This window comes from Gracilinanus agilis, chromosome 5, assembly GCF_016433145.1.
Source record: "Gracilinanus agilis isolate LMUSP501 chromosome 5, AgileGrace, whole genome shotgun sequence".
NCBI classification, from domain to species: Eukaryota; Metazoa; Chordata; class Mammalia; order Didelphimorphia; family Didelphidae; genus Gracilinanus; species Gracilinanus agilis.
The window spans coordinates 110,093,346-110,116,222 of NC_058134.1; the positions used below are offsets into that span (position 1 = coordinate 110,093,346).

At 40.4% G+C, this 22,877-nt stretch overlaps 1 protein-coding gene across 1 annotated transcript in view; it reads right to left on the minus strand.

Annotated features, from left to right (window-relative positions):
* The window catches only part of TBXAS1 (thromboxane A synthase 1), a 250,491-nt gene that overhangs the window by 119,938 nt on the left and 107,676 nt on the right, over positions 1–22,877 (minus strand). The window contains exons 6-7 of the mRNA XM_044678622.1: positions 4,083–4,171; positions 1,354–1,502 (exon numbers count right to left, since the gene is read on the minus strand). Coding sequence (XP_044534557.1) covers positions 1,354–1,502; positions 4,083–4,171 — 238 coding nt within the window. The remainder of the gene's footprint in view (positions 1–1,353; positions 1,503–4,082; positions 4,172–22,877) is intronic.

Below are 22,877 nucleotides of genomic sequence, written 5' to 3' on the forward strand. Positions count from 1 at the left end.
CTGAGAGGGTGCTATTATTATCCCTGTTTCACAGATGTTGAAACTGAGGCAGACAGAGGTTAAGTGACTTACCTGTGGTCATATAACTGTTAAGTGTCTGAGGTTTTAAAATCAGGTCTTCTTGATTCCAGAGCAGGTAGGTGGCATAGTGAATAGTCAGGAAGTCAAAGCTAGCCTCAGACACTTATTGCTGTGTGACCCTGGGCAAGTCACTTAACCCTGCTTGCCTCAGTTTCCTCATCTATAAATAAGCTGGAGAAGGAAATGGCAAACTATTTCATCATCTTTGGCAAGAAAATCCCAAATGGGTTTATAAAGAGTCAGACAGGACTGAAATGACTTAATTCCAAGTCTAATGCTCTCGTCACTGTTCCACGTAGTCTGCCCACTAATACGAACCTATTGGGAAAGATATAGCTATTTGAGTGATTAGACAGGTTTGAAGAAAGTCTAACCCTACCCAAAGAACTCTCACAGGACAACAGAGTCATCTAACCTTCCATTTACTCCATATGTATGTAGTTATTCACATGTTGTCTTCTCTATTAGACTGTGAACTCCTTGAGGCCAGGAAACCTATTTTTGCCTTTCCTTCTATCCTTAGCACAGAGCTGGCACATCATAAGCACTTAATAAATATTTGCTGGCTGACTGGATGAGAATCCCTTCTACAATATGCCTCAATGAGGGATCACCCAGCTTTGGCTAGAAGTGTCTTGAGAAGCCCATTCCATTTCTGGATACCCCTATTAGGAAGTTTGTCCTTGCATCAAAACTCAACCTCTCTGATGCTAAATTCTGTCCCCTGGGCCCAAGCAGAACAAGTCTAATCCCTCTTTTAAAAATATGAACATAAGGGGGCAGCTAGGTGGCTCAGTGGATAGAGAGCCACGCTGAAATGAAAAGTTCTGGGTTCAAAACTGGCCTCTGATGCGTCCTAGCTGTGTGACCCTGGGCAAGTCACTTAACCCCTATTGCCCAGCTCTCACCATTCTTCTGCCTTAGAACCAATACACAGTATTGATTCTAAGATAAAATGTAAGAGGTTTAAGATTTTCATTTAAATTAAATTAAGTTTAAATTTAAAATTAAAAAAAAATATGAAGAAAAAAATTTAAAAAAAGTATGAAGACAGATTCACTGTCTTCTTTTCTGAATTTAACATTCCTAGTTGTCCACCACAGGTGTTTGGCAGGGAGTTTGCCCAGTCACCTATACTTTGTATGTTCCTGAGAGATATAGGAAGAGGCTTAGAAGCCAGCCACCCTGAAAAGAGCCCTGTGGCTAAGCACGGCAGTGCCCTTCCTGTGCCATTTTGGCGAGCTCATCTTCCCTCTTCAAATTAATACTTACAAATTAAAATGAGAACAAATTTAGGAATGGAGAATTGAAAGAAACGTCTGCAGTGCTTCACAAAAGGATCCTCCGGGGTCTTCTGAGAGTCCACTTGGAATCCAAAGGCCACGCTGGCAACCACGTCCAGAGTGTAACAGCCGTAGCTCCTACAGAGGGTAACAGGCAGGGAAATGAGACCTTCACAGACCGACCTGCCTCCACGCTAGCCAACTCCCAACCTCCACACTAGCCAACTCCCAACCTCCACAGTCTACAGAGGGGGTGTTAATGCCGTGTAAACCCCTGGACTCAGAGAGGAGCTGCCAAACTCATCATTTCCCCCCTTCACAATGACTTTAACACTTGTAAGAGCCAGGGGAAAAAGCAGCAAGAAAAGGCATGTCTCCATGCTGGAGTACTTGCCGGCCTCTGGAAAAAGCCCCAAGAACATATGGATAATATTATGGAAAATGCACTGTGGCTTAGAAATAAATAGAAGTTGGGGTGGGGGGGCTTTCCTTCCCAGAGAGTCCTGCAGAAAATATCAGTCCTTGGGTTCTGTCTGGATTCTACCACTCAATTGACCACTTAAAATTGTTTCCCCCCGGCCATCTCCACTAATGAGCTCTGCATAAGCAATCAGGAGGATCTGGTCTGGTGGCAAAATGTCTGAAAACACCTGTGCTCAGTTTATGCCTTTCTTGATGAAAAGGCTTGATTCAGTGCTCCCCGATAGGTGCACCCTCGGTGTTTCCTCTGTCAGGTATTTAGAGTCAAATAACACTTCATTTATATGGCATCCTCTTGGGGAAATGAGGTGTTCCACATAAGCGAACTTTCCAGACAACTGAAGCTTTAAGAGGCGTTCACTTCATTGCTGTGAATTTTTCCTTTGGACTATTTTTGACCAAATCCTTCTAAAATATGTCACCGTTTTGGCCTCAGTAAATAATATCTAGAATGTGAATTCCATTTTGTAGGAAAGGACTTTTGCTTCTGCTCGATATTTATTTATTTTTATGGAATACCTTTACCTTCTGTTTTAGTACCAGTTCTAAGTCAGTAGGGCAGCAAGAGCTAGGCAAAGTGTGGGAGGGATAAGTGACTTGCCCAGGGTCACACGGCTAGGAGGTGTCTAAGACTAGATTTGAACCCAGGACCTCCCGACTCCAGACCTGGCTCTCTCTGTTCACTTCTCTAACTAGCTGCCCCATGAAGCATTTATTAAGAACTTGTCATGTGCCAAAAACTGTGCTAAGCATTGGAGGTATAAAGGAATGCCCCCCAAAAGGCCCTGTTTCTGGGAGTTTATACTCTAGTGGGGAAGAGATGTACATAAATAGGTATGTACGAGATTGTTGTTTTTGTTGTTGAGTCATTTCAGACTTTCCATGACCCTTTTTGGGGTTTTCTTGGCAAGGATGCTAGACTGCTTTGCCATTTCCTTCCCCAATTCATTTTACAGATGAGGAAACTGAGGCGAACAGGATTAAGTGACTTGCCCAGGGTCACACGGCTAGTAATTGTCCAAGGTCAGATTCGAACTCATGAAGATAAGTCTCTCTAATTCCTAGTCCAGTATATTGCACCACTTTGCTGCCCCATGTACAAGAAATTTAATAATAATAAAAATAATAACTAGCATTTATATAGCACTTTCAAAGCGCTTTACAGGCTGCATCTCATTTTGGGTGGTCCTGGGAGGACTGGAAAAGGCCTCTTGTAGAAAGTAGCATTTAAGCTGAGTCTTGAGCACCAGGCAATGTCTAAAGTCCATTGCAGTGCTAAGATGCTGGCCTTTGAAGACAATTTTCTGTAGGGGCATCATTATGAACATTCTTTATTCGAGGCTGGGACACAGTGATGCTGCCGACAAGCAGGGATATCAAGCAGCCTGCAATACTCCAGAGAGTGACTGAACCAGGCTAAAATGTAATTGGATGTTCTTAGCAAAATAAAGAAAAATACAACGGAACCTAGATAATGGAAACATGTGCTTTTCTCCGTTGATATGGCGGACTCTGCAGAGATAACCTTCTGTGCTGTCTGGGTGACCCCCATTTCTATTTGAGATCGGCGCCCAGGTGTTTACCTTCACACTAGATGGCCCCTGGACAGCTGGACTTTGACTATTCTGTCCCCTTTCATGAAAGGGCTGCAGGGTGTTAGAGAGACAGAAATAGAGAATTGAGATACTTTCGGCTCTTCCCTCCCTGGCATCTGTCACTTCTCAATGGTGCTACTTCTAATCTACTCTACACTGAAATTTAGGGTTGCCAGGGGAAACCAGAAAGTAAGGTTGTTAAATCACTAACTTTAATTGGATGGCCTAAGGGTAACTCTACAAATCTCCTGTGGAGTAAATTGTAGGGGGTTTGTGATAGCTGCTACTTCCAGCTTTGAGGCTCCCTTCACTTTCTTCTGGTTCCAGGTTCTGTTCTAGACAGCTAAAGGGACTCCGCATCCCAAGCCCCGTCCAGTCGAGACTTTCTGCCCAAGTGGGCAGTCGTGCTCCTGCCCTCCTGCCCCCTCCCCCTATTTTGTTTAGACAAGCTCCACATTCCGAGTTGGTCGCTTGTTTCCTCGGAAGTCAACCCAGCCATCCATTTAGTCGTTTATCATGGCTCTTTGTGAACTTCTGTGCTTTTCTGGTCAGAAGGTAATTGTCCAGCAATTATGCACAGTTACAAGAAGTGGCAATTCATTTGGAGAAATGTGATTTCTTATCCCCCCTAGACTGACCTTACCTCTGGATATCAAAAGCTTCCCCAGACTCTGCATAAGGCTTCAAGTGAGTCAATAGAAGATCACAGGCTTGGCTGATTAAGGGAATCACCTGGAAAAGAAGAAAATCAAGTATAATTAAGCACTCTGTATAGTGAATGGACTTAAATTAGCTATGAATGAAGAGGTCTATAGGGCTCCCCACATTGCCTGTTATTTTCAAGTATGTAATTGCCAAGCAAAATTCTTTCAGCAAAGGCCCAATACAAGACCTCCTTAGGATAAGGATTTGTCTCCCTCTCTTCCTTCCATTTTCTCCTTTCTTCTTCTCTTTGACCCTTTCCTTTTGATCCTCTTTTCTCTCTTTTCTTTTAGACTAGTGATGGTGAACCTTTTAGAGACTGAGTGCCTAAATTGCACCCTCATGCTGCATGTGAACCACCTCCTTACCCTAGATAGGGGAGGGAGGAAGCAAGTGCTCCCCTTGGGTTGCTGGGCAGAGGAGTGGGTGATGTGAAAAAAATGTCCTCAGGTGCAGTGGAGAGGGGGAAGGGAGCAGCCCCCCTCTGGCACACATTCCATAGATTCACCAACATGGTTCTAGACTCTCTAAGGCCAGGACAATGGAGTGCAAGCTTGGACAGATTCTACCAATATGGAAAGGATTCAAGGATGGTATTGGGCCATAATGGGCACCACATCCTCCGATCAATTTAACTCAGTGCATGCAGATAGGCTCCTTAATGAAAAGTTGGCAATCAGGGGAGGACTTCTTTTTCTGGCTACAGTAATTCATGAAACCCTGTGAAACCTAGCAGGTGGTAGCTGGTTGTGGTGGTGCACACCTATAGTCCCAGTTACCAGGGAAATGAAGAATGGCAAATTTATTCAGCTCTGCAGTTCTAAGCTGCAATGGGCTCTGCCAGTCACATGCCCACATTAAGTTTGGCATTGATATGGTGAGCTCTTGGGAGCAATGGGCCATCAGGTTGCCTAAGAAGGGAAAACCTGACCCAGGTCAGAAACCAAGTAGGTCAAAGCTTCAGTGACAATCTGTAGTAGAATTAGGCCATGAGTAATAACCCTTGAACTTCTAACCTGGGCAAGATGTGGAGATCCAGACTTTAAAGAGTAAGACAAAACAAAAGCATGGGATAACTGCGATCTGCCTTGGTGGAGGGGCCACTTATACCTATGACTCTTTGAAGTATGCAAAAAATTCAATAAATATTTATTAAGGGCCAAATGTATTGTGCTAGGGTCTGGGGATACAAAGACAAAAATGAACAGTTCTGTTCTCAAAGAGGTTATATAATAATAGTAAAATATAATGACAATATGTGATAGTATAAACAATAACATGTCATCAAATTATGCATAATTATAGTAATAATAGAAATAAGATCAAATGACAATGATGATTTCGAGAACCTCTAAATCTTGGGCTATTTTCTATCCAAACTACATGAGAAAATGTGCCTGTGCCAAAGTCCAGAGATGGGAGATGGGATGTCATGTGTGGGAAAAGCAAGGAAACCTATTTGATTGGAACAGAAAATGAGCAAGGAGGAGGAGTGATAGGAAATAAGACCGGAAAGATAACTGGGAATCATAATGTAAAGACCTTTCAATTCCCGGCTGAGGATTTTGTATTTTATCCTGGGGGCAATAAGGAGCTAATAGAGATTTTTGAGTCAGGGACCCACATATTCAGTCTGTGCTTTAGGAATATTCATTTGGGGGTTGTGTAGAGGATAGATTGGTAAGGAAATGGTCTAGAGTCAGGAAGATTAATTAAATTTAAAAAGCATTGATTGAGTGTCTGTTATATAGTCAATAAACTACACAAAATAGACTACAATAAACTAACTAAAAAATATAGTCAATAAACATTTGTTAAGTGCCTACTATGTACCAGGTACTGTGCTATACACTCGGAATACAAATATGAAAGATAGTGCTTGCCCTCAAGGTGCTTATAATCCAAAGGGAGAAGACAACACACAAAAGAAAGCTGAAAAGGTGTACTAAGTGCTGGGGATAGAGAGATAAAAATGGACAGTTCCTCCCTGAAGAAGCCTCCATTCTTTCAGAATAAAGTGATATGTATACACATAAATAAATGGAAAATTGATACTAAGCAGAAGCAAAGTAATTTGGGGCAGGGGAGGGAGAGAGGGAGAACTAGCAACTGAGTGGATTCAGCAATGATCTCGGGTAGGAGACCACCTTTAGAGTCTAGGAGACAGAGGGGAGGAAGGAGTCCTTGCGAGACAGAAGATGGAATAGTGTACATGAGAAAGAGTGAATCAGCCAGTTTGGCTGGAAGGGAAATTACAAGACACAAGCCTGGAAAGGTGAACAGTTGTCAAGAGCCCCATCATCAAGAGCTGTAAATGTCATATGTTAAGAAGCTGCTGCAATAATCCAGGTAAGTCTTTGTGAGTGGAGGGAAGGGGATGGATAGAAGGCATGCTGAGGCAGCTAGCTGATATTAGTAGAGGTCTAGACTTGGACTCAGGGGTCTGAGTTAGGAAGACTTGATTTCAAATCTGGTCTCATACACTTACTATGTGGCCCTGGGTTAGTCACTTAATAGCTGTCTGCCTCAATTCCTCTCTTTTCTTCTCCTTTCTCCTTTAAAAAAAAGTTTGCCCATCACTGGGCTAGGCAAAGGGAGCTATGTGACTTGCCCAAGGTCACACAGCTAGGAAGTGTCTGAGGTCAGATTTGAACCTAGGACCTCACATCTCTAGACCTGGCTCTCAATCCACTGAGCCACCCAGCTGCCCCCTCTCAATTTCTTCAACTCTAAAATGAGAATCATAATAATAGCTACCTTCCATATGAGCATAAAATGAGATATCTGTAAAGTACTTAATACAGTGCCTGGAATATCATAGTGGCTAATAAATGCTTGTTTTCTCCCTGTCTCAGGGGCAGGTCACTTAACTTTTCTCAGCCTCCATTTCCTCATTTGTAAAATCAGAATAATACCACCTCCCTCACAGAGTTGCTATAAGGATAAAATGAGATAATATGTCTCATATCTCTTTATAAACCTGAAATCACCATATAAATGTTGTTATTATTAGTCCTGAGGTAGGATTTCAAGGCTTGGGAAATGATTCAATATGTAGGGGTGACTGAGAGGGTAAAGACGAGCTAACTCCGAGACTGAAGTAATGGAAGTCATTTTTCATGCAGTGAAAATACAATAGAACATCTAAAATCCATACTTGATTTGTATCTAAATTTAGCAAACATTCATTTATATTTTTTTAATCCTTACCTTCTGTCTTAGAATAAGAGAGATAAGAGCTAGGTAAATGGGATTAAATGACTTGCCTAGGGTCACATAGCTAGGAATTGTTGATGTTCCTATTTGAACCCAGGACCTGGTATCTCCAGAACTGATTCTCTATCCACTGAACCACCTAGCTGCCCCCAAACATTTATTTACATATATGTATGTATGTATGTGTATGTATATGTATACATATATATACATATATAGTGTTTATAAAGGTACCAGATTAAAAAAATTAACTAGGTTCTTGCCTCAAGGAATCTTATTATCCTGGAGGAAAGTAAGAAGAGGATGCATGTGTGTGTGCATGCATGTGAGTGTATGTATACATGTAAAATGTACAAGATAAGTAAATACAAGTTAGCTAGAGGAAAGAGAGAGTACCCCCACTAAGGTGATCAGGAGAGTCTTTTTGGAGGAGGGGGCACCTGAGTTGAGCCCTGAGAAGAAGACAAAAGATTTTGAGAGGCAGAGTCAAGGAGGTAATGAATTCTGGACCTAAAGATACACCTGTGCAAATGCACAGGGTTGGAGATGGAATGACGAGTTTCAGGGACAATTAATCATCCAGTTTCGATGGAACATAGAGCTTGGGGAGGGGAAATAGTGTGAAATGAGGGTGGGAAAGTGGAACAGGTAGAAACAAGACAGTGGAGGGTAAGGCTGAGAAATTGGTATTTTATCTTAGAGGCAAGGAAGGTTGCCAATGACAAGGGTTTCCCAGAGCCAGTTCATTCTAATGTCTTAGAGCCACACCTTGAAAACTGTCGAAGGCTCCAAATCTAGTCTTGATTTATTGTTCTGTTCATTTCTTAGACTTGACAAGGTGGTAGAGAAAATGTTAAAAATGCAGATTAAATTAAAAAATAGGGCAACTAGGTGGTACAGTGGAGAGTGGGCAGGGCCTGGAGTCAGGGAGACCTGAATTCAAATGTGACCTCAAATACTTACTAGTTGGGTGACCCTGGGCAAGTCATTTAAAACCCGCCTTTTTTTTCTCAGCTTCCTCATCTTAAAGTGAGCTGGAGAAGGAAACGGCAAGTCATTCCAGTATTTTGCCAAAGAAACCCCAAATGGAGTTACAGCTGAAACAATTAAGAACACCAACAACAAACTAAAAAGTGTGATGTGATCACATATTTTTACTCCCAGAGAGCTAGTTGTTAAACATTTCCCAGCACACCATTTTCAATGGAGATTTTTGAGCAGAGTCTTAACTTGATGTAACCCATGCCCAGAGTTTTGTCAGTGGTGGTATCAACTCAGATATAAATGGGTGCTACTGAACTGTACCTCAGGATCCCAGCAGGAACATATTGACGTAGAAAGCCACTTGTTGACATTATCTATGCACTGTTGTATTTTATTTACTTTGGCAAATATTTCTCAATTATATTTTAATCTGTTTTGGGCTGCTCTTGGGAACGCATTAACATTATTTATGTTTTGTATATATTTTTACTTGTTAAAATATTTCCTAATTATATTCTAATCCAATCTGGACTATTCTTGGGAATGTTATGGGCTATACTGTATGCTACCTCTGGAGTGTATGTGACAGTTCTGGCTTGGAGTGTGGTTTGGAGAGGGGTAGGAAGAAGAGAAACAATAGGCAGTTTGCAGAATAATCTAGGTGAGCGGTGATAAAGGCTTCAACAAGGTCAGCAGCTATGTGAGTGGAGAGAAAAGGGGGCCACATTCAAATGATAGTGTAGAGAGAGAATGGAAAAAACTTGATATGGTGAGATGAGGAAGAGTGAGGAGGGAGCAAAGGATGAACCCGAGATTACACCTGGGAGAATGGGAGAATGGAAGAATGGGAGAATTCTATCTCCAAAGAGATAGAAAAAGTATTGAAGGTATTAAAGAAAGCTTATGAACTCTATACCAGCTGCCAGTTTCTACTTTAACGTACACAAATCCCATAGAATCATATAAAAAGTAGAAAGAAGGAAGAGTTTGGGGAAAGTACTGTACAATATGGTGGAAATAATGGTGGAAAGGGGAGAGAGAAGGGAACAAGCATTTATTACACTCCTACTATGTGCCAGGTGATGCTAAATGTGCTAAATGCTTTATAGATAGTATCTCATTTTATCGATGAGTTCACTATCTCATGCCGTGAGTTTTCTTCCTACTACTGCAAAGCAGATCATAACTCATTAGGAAAAATGCCAGTTTCCAAGTGCCTAGTAGAGTGCCATTAACACAGTTGGTATATACTTGTTGATTGATTCATCAGTGTTTTTTCCTCCTATGTGATTCTGGTGATGGTTATTCCGTAAACCTTCCATAAATCTACCCAGTGTACTGTAGTCTTTCTTCCAGTTCTTTTAATATTTAATGGACACCACTGTGACACTCAGGCTGTCAGCCTATTTTTATCTCTAGATCTTGCTCCATCCATTTCCTTATCTGGTCACGCATGTCAGAATAGCATCTTTTATGCCACTTCTCATCTTCAAGTTCTTTTTTGGCAATATACCATGGCCTATTTACACCCATTGTGAGTCTTTGTTTGCCCTTTGGGTCACCTTCAATTTTGGTTCTTCAGAGATCATGCTGTGATCATGATTTGTAGCTGTCTAGCATTGCCAGGAGAATATGAATGTAGCCCAGGGTTATTTACACATAAGATCACAGAGACTTTGGATACTCAGGTTGTACCTTTACTGGGATCACAGACACTTTGGAAGACTTTCCTAGGAGGATAGAGAATCCTTGGGCTTAGTTTTTTAATGGACGTCCTGAAAAGGTTTTCAGGAGAGCTCCGTTTATCTTGTAGCTTCAGAGTTTCTGAAGAAGAGACTTTGAACTTTTTGGGTAACAGACAAAGAAGGCAGAAAGGTGAGAGCGAGACACAGACAGATAAATGCTTGGCTAGTGGGTGAAAGGAGAGAAGGCAAACAGGCCATGAAAAGACCAGACCAAATAAGCAACTGACGACTGGTAAGAACGAAATCTCGTCCCTCATCCTTTCTCCCGATTTCTCTGAACACAAAGATGATTCTGGCTGCGCATCTCATAGCAGCCTATATTTTGTTTAAATGTTTATTTTTATTTATTACTCAACACTGCTAAATTACGTGCCCATCAATGATGTATTTTGTCTAATCCTATACATCTACGTTTGAGTTTGAGAGATGGGAAATGAGCCCAATGAATGGAGAAGAAATTTTCTGGGTTTATCCCAGGGTAGTGCTAATCTGATTAGAGAGAGTATTTAAATTTTTTATAATTTCTGAGAAATTGTAGACAATATCAATTAGATTGTCTTTGAACGCAATGAAAGAATATTTAGAAGGAAGTTAGCTCTTTGCAGACTAAATGGTTATGTGTGTACGTGTGCATGTGCATGTGTGTGAGTTGGTATGTTTGTTCCTGCGAGCACTGTTCATGCCATCATATATCCAACATACCACAAGCCTCTAAATTAGTGGAAAGAAGAAAAAAAATAGTGGAAAGACAAACAAAAGATAGGCTTTAGAAGCTTAGAATTGCTGGAAACAAATTTCCTATATGAAACCCAATGCAGTCCCTTGCTTTTTCTACTTGATTCTGGGTCCAGTCTATTGTTCATCTGCAAATCTGGTCCATGATATGTACATACTGATGGGCTGACTCAATGGGCTATCCATACAACCACCTCGTCTGCTTCATGATGGCCAATAAAACAGATAAAAATCCTGTTCAGTAATTATGGAAATTCACTAGATGTTTTATTTGGAACCTGTACCAGGTTTAGCAAACAGTCGATTCCAGTTATAGACTGCACAAATCACAGACTATGATCTTTATCTCTAAAATCTGCCCTGGTCCCAAAGGCTCACGTTTGTCTTATCTGACTATATTCTAGAATCTCCGAGTTTGAAAGGACCATGGAGATCAATCGGCTGTCTGCTCAAAGCTCCTCTCCAATTCAGAGACCCCCTCCAAGGAATCTCTGGTGGATGCTCATCCAACCTTTGCTTGGATATTTCCAATGATAGAGAGCTCCCGGTTTCAAGAAGCAGCTTCTATCATTGCTGGGCAGCTCTAACTGTTAGTCTGCCTCCAAAGCTCGCAGGGCGGTAATAGGCAGATGCCACCTGACTCTCTTAGAGCCCTTAGCCTGGATTTATTGAGCCTTGGAGCCAGAACCCAATTCTGATGACTCTTCTCCCCTGCCCTTTGTGTTTGGACGTTGCTGAAAGGAGGTGAATTTTTTAGCCATGTCGGTTTATTCAGACCATGCCTGTGGTGTGGAAGCAGTGTGACTTGGTCACTAAAACTCAAAGGAACTCTTGCTTTCTGTGAACTGGATACTGGAGTCTAATGAATGACTTCGATTTCAGTTCATGACCAATTGAAAACACCAAATATTGCTCACACAGACTCCTTTTCTTTCATTTTTTTTCATCTCTTGCTGTCAGACTTCTAAAGGGTCAGCTATACCTATTGCCTCACTTCATGGTAATCTGGTATCTTGCCTTTACCACCCAGTTAAAATGATTCTCTCCAGAGTTACTTGCAAAATTAGGTTGGTATTTATCTTCCACTGGTATCTCTTCAGCCATCTCCTCTTTTTTTTTTTTTAATTAAAATTTTTTTCCCACTTCCTTAGCTTCCATGACTCTGTCCCGTTCCTTTTATTCTTTGCCTCTTTGATCCCTCCCTATCTGTCCCTTTTCTTGACTTTCCTTTCTCTTCCCCTTTTCCAAATGTGGGTGTTTCCCTACACTCTGCCCTTGCACCTCTTCTCTCTAGAGCAAAGGTTTTTAACCTGGGGATCCACATACCCCTAATCTATCTGTGGGCAAATTTCAGATGGTTCATGAACTTGGATGGGGGAAAAGAAAAGTTTACGTTTTTATTTTCACTAACTTTGTTTATTTTCACTAATTTGTTTCCTTTGTAATTCCATGTATTTTATTTTATGCAGTTAAAAACATGATTCTTCCAAAGGAGTCCATTACAAAAAAAAAAAAAAAGGTTAAGAACTCCTGCTCTAAACTTTTACCCTTCCCATGGCTTCAATTATCAGCAGTGTGTTTATGACTTTCAACCTTATATTTCTAGCTCCGATGTCTCTCTCAAATTTAAGACTGACATCTCTGACTGACCAGAAATAGAACACTAATTCTCTTTCCCCTTCCCTATCCCACAACCCCACCTCAAACACAACATGCCCAAACTGAACTCATCCTTTTAAAAAAAACCAAACATCTTATCTTCCTTTTTAGAATCAATACTGTGCATTGGTTCCAAGGCAGAAGGAAAATAAGGAGTAGGCAATGGAAGGTAAATGGCTTGCCCAGGGTCACCCTGCTAGAATGTGTCTGAGGCCAGATTTGAACCCACAACCTCCTATCTCTAGGCCTGGCTCTCAATCCACTAAGCCTCCTAGCTGCTCCCCATGAACTCATCATTTTTTCAAAAAACCTGTTCCACCTATAGAATACTCAGTTTTTATTAAAGGCATGACCACCTACCCAGATAGTCAGTAGAGTTCCTAATCTAAAAATCATCTTTGATTTTTTTCCACCTTAGGGACACAAAAATAGGCAAAAGAGAGTCCCTGTCCTCAAGGAGCTTATAATCTAATGAGGAATTTATATTCTTAATGATGAGTTCCCTATGTATCCACATCATGCTCTTTTTTTTAAGTTTTATTTTATTATTTTACTCATTCATTTATTTATTTGTTCATGTGTTTATTTGTTTATTTATTTATTAGCATTTAATAATATTTATTTTTTAGAAAAGTTAACATGGTTACATGGTTCATGCTCTTACTTTCCCCTTCACCCCCCTCGCTTCCCCCCCCCCATAGCCAATGCGCATTTCCACTGGTTTTAACATGCGTCATTGATCAAATTGTTGATAGTTACATTGGTGTGGTAGTTTCAAGTCTGCATCCCCCATCATTGTCCGTCTCAACCCATGTGTTCAAGCAGTTGCTTTTCTTCTGTGTTTCCACTCCTGCAGTTCTTCCTCTGAATGTGGGTACCGTTCTTTACCATAAATCCCTCAGAGCTGTCCTGTGTCATTGCAGTGCTGCTGGTACAGGAGCCCATTACATTTGATTTTACCATAGTATATCAGTCTCTGTATACAATGTTCTTCTGGCTCTGCTCCTTTCACTCTGCATCAGTTCCTGGAGGTCTTTCCAGTTCACCTGGAATTCCTCCAGTTTATTATTCCTTTGAGCACAATAGTATTCCATCACCAGCATATACCACAATTTGTTCAGCCATTCCCCAGTTGAAGGGCATACCCTCATTTTCCAGTTTTTTGCCACCACAAAAAGCGCAGCTATAAATATTTTCATACAAGTCTTTTATCTATGATCTCTTTGGGGTATAAACCCAACAATGGTATGGCTGGATCAAAGGGCAGTCACTCTTTTATAGCCCTTTGAGCATAGTTCCAAATTGCCAGCCAGAATGGCTGGATCAGTTCACAACTCCACCAGCAATGTATTAATGTCCCAATTTTGCCACATCCCCTCCAACATTCATTACTCTCCCCTTCTATCATTTTAGCCAATCTGCTAGGTGTGAGGTGATACCTCAGAGTTGTTTTGATTTACATTTCTCTAACTATTAGAGATTTAGAACACTTTCTCATGTGCTTATTGATAGCTTTGACTTCTTTATCTGAAAATTGCCTATTCATGTCCCTTGCCCATTTATCAATTGGGGAATGGCTTGATTTTTTATACAATTGATTTAACTCCTTGTATATTTGAGTAATTAGACCCCTGTCAGAGTTTTTTGTTATATTTTTTCCCAATTTGTTGTTTCCCTTCTGATTTTGGCTATGTTGTTTTTGTTTGTACAAAAGCTTTTTAGTTTAATATAATCAAAATCATTCACATCATGCTCTTTAGAGAACTCCCTTTTTCTTTTTCCTTTCTTTTTTCTTTTTTTAAAAATTCATCAGAATGGTTTATTTTTGTGTTATTAGAATTTCATTCCTGGAAGTTTCCATCCCTCTTAGACAACCTTTTCTTGTAAACAATAAGGAATCTCTGGATTGGAATGAACTGTAGAGAGTCTGTAGTCCAACCTGACCAAGAAATCTGTTCATGCCAATTCATTTCTCTTGAGGAACCTTCTTCATCTCTACCTGTTGAGATCCTGTCCATTTGTCAATCCTTCATCTCGAAATCAAGTGACAACTTCACAAAGCCTTTCTTTCCATTCAAAACTGATGTCTTCCTTATCCATACCTCATATGTATAACAGACCACTGCTCTCTTTGGACTTTATTGAATTTTTTGGCCTGGGACATGGCCATTATCTTTACCATAAAATATTTGTAAAAACTCAATCTAATATCTAATTTAAAATAATAATAATAATCTAAGGTCTCATATTATTTTGTACCTCTGTTATGAACTGATCACATTCTGCCTTGTGTCATGATTATTGGCACACATATACATTCTCTTTCATTAATGGGTGAAATGTTTGGCAGCTGGTATTATTGGTCTTATTGTATGGACCTTCTTATTCATTGTGCCCTATACAGAAGTACTAGGCCAGCTTTGGTGAATGGTTTTGAGTTCTAGTGGCCAGAGGGCAAATTCAAGCTGTCAGTGAGCTCCCCTCCACCCAATACCTGAGAGAGAGGAAGGAGGAAGTATTCACTTTGGGTAGCAGGACAGAGAGGCAGGGCATGAAAAATTGTCCTCAAGCACTGGGAAGAGGGGGAATGGAGCAGCTCCCCAAGTGTTGGCTAGGCACGGGTGCCAATGCTTCACCAATGCTGTACTAGGCACCCAATAAATGTTGGAATATAAATGTGCCAATTACAATCAAGCAAGGTCTTCCCCAGTCTGTATAAGTGGAATTGTTTTTTTTTTAATTAAGCACATGAATTTACATCATAGTTGTTAAATGAAATCCTGTTGATTTTAGTATTCCAGTCTGTCAGTATAATTTTACATATTGAGCCTGTCATCCTCCCTGATTTCTGTCATCTGTAGACTTGATAGGCGTGCTTTTTATGTCTTCATCCAAGTCTATTTAAATCAGTGTAAAAAATATTCCTCCTCTGAAGTTCTCTTTGATGGATCATCATTGCAGTGATAGATGTGGGGCTAGATTGGGGCAGGGTGGGGGGTGGTCCTTGATTCAAAAAGCCTCTGGCAATGAAGGGCTTGCCCTAGCAGGTATTAATAAAAGGCAAGGATTTCTAAAGGACCACATCAAGGGATTTGGTGTATTAGAACCCACCAAATTTGGAGAGGCTCATCACTCTAGATGTTTGGCCTCCAAGTGATGAATGTCTTGGCTATGCTAACTTATCCTGTGCTGATAGGTGTCGGCTGAGTAACTTATGTTGGTTAGGGGGAAAAGTAGAGAGAAAAGAGTGGTCGTCACTTAGAGGAACTTGAATTAAAAAAATTTTTTAAAAAATTAACCTGTAAGTGTTGTATTCCACATTAGAACATGAGCTTCTTGAGGGTGAGGATGAGTTTTTCTTTTGTCTTTGCATTGCCAACACAATCCAGTGCTTGGCACATAGTAGGTGACTAACTTAATCAATAAGCATTTATTAAACACTACTGTGTATCAGGTTCTGTGATAAGTGCTGGAGACACAAAAAGAGGGAAGAGAGTCCCTGCCCTGAGGGAGCTTATAATCAAATGAGGAGTATATATATATTTTTTTTAAACTCTTACCTTCTGCCTTAGAATCCATATGAAGTATTACTTCCAAGGCAGGAGAGTGGTAAGGGCTAGGCAATGGGAGTTATGTGACTTGCCCAAGGTCATACAGCTAGGAAGTGTCTGAGATCTCTAGACCTGGCTCTCAATCCACTGAGCCACCCAGCTGCCCCTGAGGAAAATTTATTTATTTATTGAAGCCCTTAACTTCCATTTTAGAATCAATACTGGATATTGGTTCTAAGACAGAAGAGTGGTTAGGGTTAGGCAATGGGGGTTAAGTGACTTGCCCAGGGTCACAAAGCTGGGAAGTGTCTGAGGTCATATTTGAACTCATGACCTCCCGTCTCTGGGTCTGGCTCTCAATTTACTGAGCCACCCAGCTGCCCCTGAGGAATATTTATTCTTAATGATGAGTTCCTTGTGCATCCACATCATGTTCTTTAGAGAGCTCCCTTTTTCCTTTTTTTTTTTTTAAATCAGAATAGTTTGTGTGTTATTAGAATTTCATTCTTGAAAGTTTTCATCCCTCTTGGACAACCTTTTCTTGTAAAATTTTATGCTGGAGCTTCCTATCTACCTTTTCCATTGCAAGATCTTTGGCATTCCACTACTGACCTCCTTCTGGTTGACATAGAGATATTAATTGCCATCATTTGGATACAGCTGCCCAAGCAGATGTGAATCTACTTAACTGTACAATAATTCCATCTACATTGCACCATCTCATATCATGAAAGACTATGTCAAATGATTTTTTTTGAAACTCCAATATAACAAAGTAGAGAAAAAGCCCCAACGAAAAAGGAAATGAAGATAATTTGGCACAACTTGTTCTTAACAAACCCATCCATGTTCTTGATGATTGTTCCATTTTTATCTAAAGACTCACTAACCCAAACAATTCAGTGCTTGTTCCCCTGTACCCCATTGCTTCTGAGGCTGTAGTTCTCAGAACACGCTTTTGTCTTCTTTTCAAAAACTGGGATAGTAGTCATCATCTGTAGTGTTCTGGTACTTCTCCTGGTTTCTCAAAGACCGATAACAATGATGCCAAGGTCACATTTGCCATTTCTTTCAGAACCACCATGTGTAGTGACTAGGCTTGAAGACAGGAGCTCACTTAAAGAACTAGATGCCATCTTACTATCTGGTCACTGAGGCTGGACTTAGTCTTCAAAAAACAGATTCCTTCCTTCCACTTTGCGCTTGCTCCAAATGTTCGTGGTTCAGTTTTCTTTTTCAAAGAGGGCCACTGATATCATGGGGCGATGTCCTGACTTGCACGTGAATTGGATTTAATGAGGCAGAGTTGAGCACAGTTGTCAGAGTTGATTCTCTCTCTTCCAGAATCACAGAAGTCCAGTGGCAAGACAAAAGTCAACATGACTGGAGATGGACCAGGATGCAGGGAACGATCTTGGCATCTTCAATGTCTGATCAAACTCAAAGTGCTCCGCAGTAACTGCATCAGCCACCTTCATGCCCATTGGAGTAAATTGTTTTCATCCTCCCATTCAGCCAGGGATAGTCTTTAAGACACTCTGTCTCTTGGGTTTGAGGCCTTTTGGTTATCCACAACCAAGTCTAGCCTATCTGCCTAGAGGGTTTTGCTGGGGTATGGCTAAGTGCAAGCTCTAGCTTGTAACTGTTCCAAATATAACTTCGCAAAAGGTTTTCATTTTATTCCTCATTCCCCCCACCCTCCATGAGGCATAGTTCATATCAGGCATTAGCCTTCCTGCCATTGGTCTTACAGGTTCATGCCACCCTTTTGTATTCATCAGTAGTGAAGTCCTTGTCCTTCCATCTTTTGAATGTGGCTTTTCAAAATCCGAGAGTTTGATTTGCAATCACACTGATTTCATCAGATGCCTTCTTCTTCTCTGATTTTCTTCTTTGGGATCATAAGCAATTATAGAGTCATAATTTTTTTTTGTTTTTTTTTTGTTTTTAATTTTAAACCCTTTACTTCTGTGTATTGACTTATAGGTGGAAGAGTGGTAAGGGTAGTAGAGTCATAATTTACATAGGATCGTGTGTATAGAGCCGCAGGGGCTCTCAGATGAACCCTAGTTAAACTCCCTCATTTTATAGATGAAGAAACTGAAACCTGGGGAGGCTGTCTTCTCTCCTATCACCCAGGAAGCATCAGAGGTGAAATTCAAACCCAGGTCCTCTCCTTCCAGAGCAATACTATTTCTATTGTTGTATCACATAGAAATGCTTGGAGCCCCTCAAAATTCATTAGCTACATTGTCTCTTTGAAATCTTATAAAATATTACTCCAGTTGGGAAAAAAAAAAGGAAAAACAATACAGCCCAGCACTCAGTTCACAGGATGTAATTCATTCCTCCCCAAATCACCTTATAAACATCCTATACCCCCTTTATCCTTCCTCACACCCACTTACTCAGATTATTTACTTTATTTTTTTTTAACAAGGATCATATATCTAGGACTGAAAGGAACCTCACAAATTATCTAAGGCAACCCCCTAACTTTACAAATGAGGAGACCGAGGTGAATAAAGTCACACAGGTAGTGGCAGAGGTACCATTTGAACCCATAACCTCTGACTTCAGTTGGTTATCCCGCCTTCTTAATTTACCTCTAAAGCAAATAAAGGATATCCCTTTGGCACAACTTCCTCAGCCATAAAATGAGGACATTAGTTTTAGATAATCTCTCAAACCCTTTTTAGCAGTAAAGATTTCAAGTTACATACCTCATTCACTCCTACAGTTGTTTTGGGCTCATGGGCCACAAAACAATTAGCCTAGGGCAAGAAAGGGCTGTAGAGATGGTTCCATCTAAGTGTTGAAGCCCCTCAGATCCTATTAGAATCTCTGATGTATAGTTAGAAATATCTTGAATCCCTAAAACTACATTACCCAAACTTCCTTTCTGTATCACCCAGAATGCTTTTCCCTTTGTCCACATTTGCGTCATCATGTTTGTATATAGTTTGCTGTAACTTCCTCCCTTTCTCTCTTTTGCTCTGACGAGCAGGCTGGGTTAGTACCTTTTTAGTTCGCTTTTTTATCTTAGTTTATTATTAATAAAAATTTATAAAATATAATACATAGTTATTGAATATTAATTTTGAAATCTACACTGACTTTAAAGAAACAAAGTGGCCTAGAGGATATCACTCCAAACAAAAAACTCACAAGATAATTGCAACTTGCATGTGTAGAGTGTCGCATTCTTTTCAAAATCCTTTCACATTTATTGTCTCTTTTGATCTTCACCAGAACTCAGAACCAGAGGTAGGCAGGGAAACAGTTATCATCCCCATTTCATGGATGCTGAAGCTGAGGCACAGAAATATTCAGGGTCCCACAGTTACTAAGTGTCTGAGGTGGGATTTGAACCAACTCATTCCAAGGCTGAGCATTTATCCACTAGAGCACAGATCTCCTTTTTTGTTTGTTTTTCTGGTTGCCTTTTAATGACATGTAAATATTTGATATAATGGGCTTCCAGAATCCTCCTCTCTAGGTCCCCCCCCCCCCCAATAGCTAGTTCCCACTGCATAATTAGATGTCTCCTCAAAATCTAGGGATGGGGTACCTACTTGGTTCTGAGGAAGTTGTGCTACTTGTTGAATGATTGGGAAAACCGCCTTCTTCATGTTGACAAAATTGACTGGTCCACTGCTTATTTTGTATGTCCATGAACTCAGAATGGCATTCTTAGTGTGGGCTAGATTTGACCCAGAGGCTTTAGCTTGCAGACCCCTGAAGTAAAGAATCTAGATTCTAGATGGTCTCTCTGGTTGCATTACTCTCACAGTTATTAACAGATGCTTTCATATTTCATCCTTTTGAGTGTCACAGAGATAAATAACATCATGTTTATGTGGTCATGGACTACACTTCTCATAGAATACAAGCTCCTTAAGTTCAGGGGCTGTTTTATTTTTGTCTTTGTTTCCCCAAAGCCAAACCTAGTGCCTAGAAAAGTAGGCACATCATTCTTGACTAATTTGAAAAGAATATAATAAATGATGGATTCGTTATCTTCTTTTCCCACTGTTTCTTTAACCTACAAAGTGCTTTACTATACTTGATCTCATATGATATTAACCATATTGCTTTAAAGTCAGCTACCGAAAGGGGAGACTGAGGTTAAGAGAACTACTGTAGGTCACATGGCTCATAAATAGCAGAGGCAAGACATGAACCCAGATCTAACTTCTAGTCTACTGTTCTTATGGCTCCCCTTTGAAAAAATATGAAGCCAGAAGAAGATGGATGCTCTGTACAAGTCAGAATTAAGGATTTTCTTTTCCTTTTTCTCTTTATTTTTAAATATGACTTGTTTGCGAAAATAGAAACTAAACCCTTGAAGAAGCACTGAAGGGGTGGCTTTTGGGGTTTGTTTTGCTTTGTTTTGAATCCAAATGTCTATGCAAAATTTGCTGTCAGGTCAGTCACCACTGTGGCCATCAACATGTTGAACCAAAGGTGCGTACTATCATTCTGATGATTCAGCAGTGCCTGTCAGGCATTGTGACCAATGAGCATTCACCATGAGAAGGTGGTGACAGCTGGTGTTGCTAAGCAACCCCCCAGCAGCTGGGTACCTTTAGATAGATTTGCTGCTCTCACCAGTGGCCAGGCAGAGCACAAAAGCTTTTGCCAGTGAGAAACCAAATTATAACCTAGACCTGGGTCCATCACACCCCCAACCCAGGAAGGAGTGTATTTCCTTTTAAATGCAAATGGAAAAGGAAGATTTTTAACTAGAGCTTAAACAGTCCATCATTATACTGATTTTAATTAGGAGATTGGGTGTCAGTGGAATACAACTTTGTCACAGGATAATGGTCTCTTGCTGGTAGATAAATGCAGGGACACTTCTAGAAAATGGGCGTCTGGTCAGGCAGAGACAATGTATTTTTGGACTCTGAAGTATTTATTACCCCGACCACACTTGGTTATAATGACTTTCATTTTTATTAGTCTGAAGGATTGAGAAATAAAACTAAATATTAAAAATAGACTGCTGAAGGCTGGCATAGCCTGGAGAAAGCTTCTGGCAGTGATGTTCTTGGAAAATGGTGCTCCGCTTTGAGAACATTCGATGCTTTAATCTGAAGAGCTCAACTAGGAAAACGGAAAGGCCAAGCCACACCGTGTGGACACCTGTAATTCTGGGAATGTGCCCCAATCCAAGTCATGCAAGGCAGTTTAAAAACACAAACCAAGAAATGCGTTTGCAGAATTCAGTGATTCAAAAGGAAGCTCTGTGTTCTCCAAGTTGGCCAACGCCTGGTGGGAACGATGACCACGTCCAATGCAATCCAGCCGAATCTACTCAAATGGCATTTATTCATTTTTCACTACGTGCAAGAAGCAATGCTAAAAAATCTCCCGCTTCCTCTTGGCTGCCCATAGCTCCTGCCCTTGAGGAGTTTACATGGGACAGGAGAGGAGAGACATCGGCCTCTTCTTCTTTCAGACATTCGCTTTCACGAGCTGAACCGTGTCACAGGAAACATATGGACGGAAAGTCAGTATTTCGAGAAATGGTGGATCTTCATTGCTACCATAATGAGTTTCAACCTTGAAATTAATTGTAAAAATTTCTATCTGACCTTTCTTACATTGAGGTTCCTGAGACTGGCACCGGATTGGATCACATCTGCTCTTGACTAACATAGACAGACACAGAATATGTAGACACACGTATGTACTCAAATACATGCAGACACACATATATGTCCTCATAGAGGAATATAGACACTGTAGGTGACTATAAGAATGCACATGTGTGTCCTTGTGTACATGTATGTCTGATAACCCAAAAGTCTTCATGTAGTTTTAAGTTATTCTAGTTATATAATATACACAATACACACATATACATGGGTGTACATATACATGTATGAATCAATGATATCCTAATGATTCTCTCCGCTCCCTACTTTTATTCCTATATATGTATACACATATGTTGATACACATACATGTTGAGAGAATATGAGTGGGTGGATTTGGACCTGTGATTTCATTAGTTTAGGGAATTCCGATGAATAAATTTCCTTTACCAATGCATATGGGAAACAGTTTTAAAACATACAATTTTTGAGTTGCTTAGATCACTCAAAAGTTAACTAAGTACAGGTTTAGAGGTGAGAGATCAGGGGTTCAAATTTAGCCTAAGACACCTCCTAGCTGTGTGACCCTGGGCAAGTCATTTAACCTCCATTGTCTAGCCCTTACTGCTCTTCTGCCTTGGAACCGATACCCAGTATTGATTCTAACATGGAAGGTGAGGGTTTGAAAATAAATAAGCATTTAAAAAAGCTAAACAAGGAGCTTGTCTAGGGTTACAAAGATAGTGTGTATAGAAAAGGAAGAACTTGAACCTGGGTCTTCTGGCCTGGGAAACTAGCTCTCTTTTCACTATATGAATAAAAATGCCTTTTACATGAGAATCTATGAATGTATCTACACATACACACATAATCTAGGTAGAGCAGTGATCAAAGTGCTGGAGCTGGGTTCAGATCCAGTTTCAGATATTTGCTAGCTTTCTGACCCTGGGCAAGTCCCTTACCCTGTTTCCTCATCTATAAAAATAGGGGTAATTATAGCAGCTATATCACAAGGTTGTTAAAATGAGATAATTTTATAAGGCACTTTGGCAACATTAAGCACTCTACTAGCTATGTAGAAGACATCTCAAAAGTCTCAGTGAAATTTTAAGCTACTAAAGTTTAAAACTGCACCAAGACTTTTGGAACACATACTCTCTGTCTCTGTCTCTGTCTCTGTCTCTGTCTCTGTCTCTGTCTCTGTCTCTGTCTCTCTTTCTCCCCCTCTCTCTGTTTGTCTTTA